This window comes from Oncorhynchus keta, chromosome 24 (genome assembly GCF_023373465.1).
Source record: "Oncorhynchus keta strain PuntledgeMale-10-30-2019 chromosome 24, Oket_V2, whole genome shotgun sequence".
Taxonomy (NCBI): domain Eukaryota; kingdom Metazoa; phylum Chordata; class Actinopteri; order Salmoniformes; family Salmonidae; genus Oncorhynchus; species Oncorhynchus keta.
Genome location: NC_068444.1, coordinates 7823856 through 7829234, shown reverse-complemented (window position 1 = coordinate 7829234; position 5379 = coordinate 7823856). Strand labels below are relative to the sequence as shown.

Here is a 5379-nt window from a genome sequence, read left to right as displayed (position 1 = left end):
TTTCGTGTTTGGGGAAGACAATTTTCACCGTAAAAAAAAATGCACAACAATAATAAACAAATTACAAATAAAAATGACATGCATAAATCGCGTTTTGCGGTCACTTTTGAGAATGGTGGTTTTCCCACTAATTGACTGCAATTTTGGAACATTCGGGTATTCAACCTACTGCCGTGTGCACATTGCTGCTCTTATAATGTCAAGAAATAGCCTAATATTGTATCAACATTGTAAGCTAAACGTTCTGATCTGTTGCATCAGCCTCATTGCTCTTAAAATGTTTTCTGTATTCATTTGGAATCTATCGCATCCCACAACTCTCCAAGACTCCGCTTGGATACGCCATACCATCTGGTTTGTGTTTAGTGGGACTATCATTTGTTTTTCAAAAGGACAATGACACAACAGACCTCCAGGCTGTGTAAGGGCTATTTGACCAAGAGAAGGAGAGTGATGGAGTGCTGCATCAGATGACCTGGCCTCCACAATCACCCGACCTTAACCCAATTGAGAGGGTTTGAGATGAGTTGGACCGCAGAGTGAAGGAAAAGCAGCTAACAAATGCTCAGTACATGAGTGAACTCCTGCAAGACTATTGAAAAAGCATTCCAGTTGAAGCTGGTTGAGAGAATGCCAAGAGTGCGCAAAGGGTGGCTACTTTGAAGAATCTCAAATATTAAATATATTTTGATTTGTGAAACGTTTCAACACTACATTATTCCCATATGTATTATTTCATAGTTTGATGATGTTACGACTTCCGCCGAAGTTGGTCGGCGTTCGGCGTTCGGCGTCACCGGTTTTGTAGTCGCCCCCTGATCCATGTTTCATTTTCGATTTGTTTTTGTCTTCATTATACACACCTGGTTTGCATTCCATGATCATTGTTCCCTATTTAACCCTCTGGTTTCCCCCTTGGTTTTGTGCGTGTTTGTTATTGTCAAGTTGTCTCGTTTTGTGACATGGATATTTTGTGGAAATATTGCTTTTTGAGTAAAGTCACGGTTATTACTAATTTTTTTTTAATCACCTAGACACTCTGACAGATGTCTTCACTATTATTCTACAAGGTAGAAAAGTGTAAAAAAATAAATAAATAAAGTAAAACTCATGTCAAAACCTTGACAGGAAGTGGATATTCTTTCACATTGGATCTTTTCTTTTTCCTGATCTCTGAAGCCCGTTGAGAATCCAATTTGATTGGTTGATCATTAATACAAAGGCCGTTGAGAATCCAATTTGATTGGTTGATCATTAATACAAAGGCAGCGTTCAAATACTCTTTACAATTTCTTCTTTATTTAATGAGGATTATTATTATTTTTTTTTTAAGATATTAAAGGATGGAAATGAATGGTCTTTACCTCACCCACTTTCCTATTCACAATGACGTCAATGGCGCCTTGACGTTTCACGTTTGACGTTTTGTTATGTGCTGCTGGGATGGAGGTCATTAAAATACGCAGCCATGCTTGTGAATAGGTTGTTGTCTAACAAAAGGAATATTTCAGTAAAAAAACAACAACAACACATTAATGCATCATGTCAATCAGAGATTTAATGTGAACACTGTAACCTACCTGCTGAAATTGTATCTTGTTTCAAAGATATGGTGCGGTGGGGAATATATAACATTTTTTTTGTATTGTATTTGAGGAGCTTATGTAACACAGGGGAGGGTAGAGATCAAGACCCCAAGATGACTGCAACAACAACCTGTTGACAAGCTGTTGAATTCATTTCAATGTCATGTTTCATTTTATATTTTATCTGGCACTTTTATTAAAAACAACAACAAAAATAGCTTGTCTCCTTTCAACTGCTTCTTTTATAGGGCACCCTTCTTTGTGTCAGACAGGCGAGTTTACTGCCCTGTAGTCGGCTGTTCACGTGTATCGTGTGTGTGTGTGTCCTGGTGGGCCTCCCATAGCCATTCATAGCAGCACCAATGACATCGACACAGAGCTGAGTCAAAGTCTACACTTATACACACAGACATAAACACACACACACACACACACGCATACACGCACGCACGTACGCACGCACGCACGCACGCACGCACACACACACACACACACACACACACACACACACACACACACACACACACACACACACACACACACACACACACACACACACACACACACACACACACACACACACACACACAGTCTGACCAGAGTAAAGACCAGGGTAGAGACCAGGGTAGAGACCAGAGTAGAGACCAGAGTAGAGACCAGAGTAGAAACCAGATTAGTGACCAGAGTAGAGACCAGGTTAGAGACCAGATTAGTGACCAGAGTAGAGACCAGTAGGGAGACCAGAGTAGAGACCAGATTAGTGACCAGAGTAGAGACCAGATTAGTGACCAGATTAGTGACCAGAGTGGAGACCAGATTAGTTACCAGAATAGAGACCAGAGTAGAGACCAGATTAGTGACCAGAGTAGAGACCAGATTATTAACCAGAGTAGAGACCAGAGTAGTGACCAGAGTAGTGACCAGAGTAGTGACCAGAATAGAGACCAGAATAGAGACCAGAGTAGAGACCAGAGTAGTGACCAGAGTAGAGACCAGAGTAGTGACCAGAGTAGTGACCAGAGTAGTGACCAGAATAGAGACCAGAGTAGTGACCAGAGTATTGACCAGGGTAGAGACCAGAGTAGTGACCAGAATAGAGACCAGACTAGAGACCAGATTAGTGACCAGAATAGAGACCAGACTAGAGACAAGATTAGTGACCAGAGTATTGACCAGGGTAGAGACCAGAGTAGTGACCAGAGTATTGACCAGATTAGAGACCAGAGTAGAGACCAGAATAGAGACCAGATTAGTGACCAGAGTAGAGACCAGATGAGTGACCAGAGTATTGACCAGGGTAGAGACCAGAATAGAGACCAGAATAGAGACCAGAGTAGAGACCAGATTAGTGACCAGAGTATTGACCAGAGTATTGACCAGATTAGAGACCAGAGTATTGACCAGAGTAGAGACCAGATTAGTGACCAGAGTATTGACCAGAGTATTGACCAGATTAGTGACCAGAGTATTGACCAGAGTAGAGACCAGAGTAGAGACCAGAGTAGTGACCAGAATAGAGACCAGAGTAGAGACCAGAGTAGTGACCAGAGTATTGACCAGGGTAGAGACCAGAGTATTGACCAGAGTAGTGACCAGAGTATTGACCAGGGTAGAGACCAGAGTAGAGACCAGATTAGTGACCAGAGTATTGACCAGATTAGAGACCAGAGTAGTGACCAGAATAGAGACCAGAGTAGAGACCAGATTAGTGACCAGAGTATTGACCAGGGTAGAGACCAGAGTTGTGACCAGAGTATTGACCAGATTAGAGACCAGAGTAGTGACCAGATTAGTGATCAGAGTATTGACCAGAGTAGTTACCAGAATAGAGACCAGAGTAGAGACCAGAGTAGTGACCAGAGTATTGACCAGGGTAGAGACCAGAGTATTGACCAGAGTAGTGACCAGAGTATTGACCAGGGTAGAGACCAGAGTAGAGACCAGATTAGTGACCAGAGTATTGACCAGGGTAGAGACCAGAGTTGTGACCAGAGTAGTGACCAGATTAGTGACCAGGGTAGAGACCAGAGTAGAGACCAGAGTAGAGACCAGAGTAGAGACCAGAGTAGAGACCAGAGTATTAACCAGGGTAGAGACCAGAGTATTGACCAGGGTAGAGACCAGGGTAGAGACCAGGGTATTAACCAGGGTAGAGACCAGAGTATTGACCAGGGTAGAGACCAGGGTAGAGACCAGGGTATTAACCAGGGTAGAGACCAGAGTATTGACCAGAGTATTAACCAGGGTAGAGACCAGAGTAGTGACCAGATTAGTGATCAGAGTATTGACCAGAGTAGTTACCAGAATAGAGACCAGAGTAGAGACCAGAGTAGTGACCAGAGTATTGACCAGGGTAGAGACCAGAGTATTGACCAGAGTAGTGACCAGAGTATTGACCAGGGTAGAGACCAGAGTAGAGACCAGATTAGTGACCAGAGTATTGACCAGGGTAGAGACCAGAGTTGTGACCAGAGTAGTGACCAGATTAGTGACCAGGGTAGAGACCAGAGTAGAGACCAGAGTAGAGACCAGAGTAGAGACCAGAGTAGAGACCAGAGTATTAACCAGGGTAGAGACCAGAGTATTGACCAGGGTAGAGACCAGGGTAGAGACCAGGGTATTAACCAGGGTAGAGACCAGAGTATTGACCAGAGTATTAACCAGGGTAGAGACCAGAGTATTGACCAGAGTATTAACCAGGGTAGAGACCAGAGTATTGACCAGAGTATTAACCAGGGTAGAGACCAGAGTATTGACCAGGGTAGAGACCAGGGTAGAGACCAGGGTATTAACCAGGGTAGAGACCAGAGTATTGACCAGGGTAGAGACCAGGGTAGAGACCAGGGTATTAACCAGGGTAGAGACCAGAGTATTGACCAGAGTATTAACCATGGTAGAGACCAGAGTATTAACCAGGGTAGAGACCAGGGTAGAGACCAGGGTAGAGACCAGGGTAGAGACCAGGGTAGAGACCAGAGTAGAGACCAGAGTAGAGACCAGAGTATTGACCAGGGTAGAGACCAGGGTAGAGACCAGGGTATTAACCAGGGTAGAGACCAGAGTATTGACCAGAGTATTAACCAGGGTAGAGACCAGAGTATTAACCAGGGTAGAGACCAGGGTAGAGACCAGGGTAGAGACCAGGGTAGAGACCAGAGTATTAACCAGGGTAGAGACCAGAGTATTAACCAGGGTAGAGACCAGGGTAGAGACCAGAGTATTAACCAGGGTAGAGACCAGGGTAGAGACCAGAGTATTAACCAGAGTAGAGACCAGAGTAGAGACCAGAGAAAGGCACAAAGCCACAATGAAACGCTCCCAGACACATCTACTTTTTTTCTCTTGTTTTTTTCAGGTGCAACTTCAGATGGAGAAAAATATCTACTCATATCTGCGTTATAAAGGGCAACCTAGTGGGTAGAGCGTTGGACTAGTAACCGGAAGGTTGAAGTTCAAATCTCCAAGCTGACAAGGTACACATCTGTCGTTTCTGCCCCTGAACAGGCAGTTAACCCACTGTTCCCAGGCCGTCATTGAAAATAAGAATCTGTTCTTAACTGACTTGCCAAGTTAAATAAAGATAAAATAAATAAAAAATAAACAACAGCTCAATCTGAATTTCAGGAAGTATTAGTTGTTATATTAATTTAAACATGAATACCCAGACCCAAACTATCTCATTTCTCACAGTATCACAGGTCAACTGTAATGAAATTAGACGGTGGAACCAAAGTGATTAATTCATGACTGAATACACTGAAGAGTAGAAAAAAAACATAATTGGGATATCAAG

General features: G+C 43.4%; 1 protein-coding gene across 1 annotated transcript in view; it reads left to right on the top strand.

Moving 5' to 3' along the window:
- The first annotated feature begins 2858 nt into the window (after positions 1-2858).
- Positions 2859-5379, top strand: part of LOC127911310 (S-antigen protein-like) — an 82028-nt gene continuing 79507 nt past the window's right edge. The window contains exon 1 of the mRNA XM_052477527.1: positions 2859-4527. Within this exon, the coding sequence (XP_052333487.1) occupies positions 2859-4527 (1669 nt within the window). The remainder of the gene's footprint in view (positions 4528-5379) is intronic.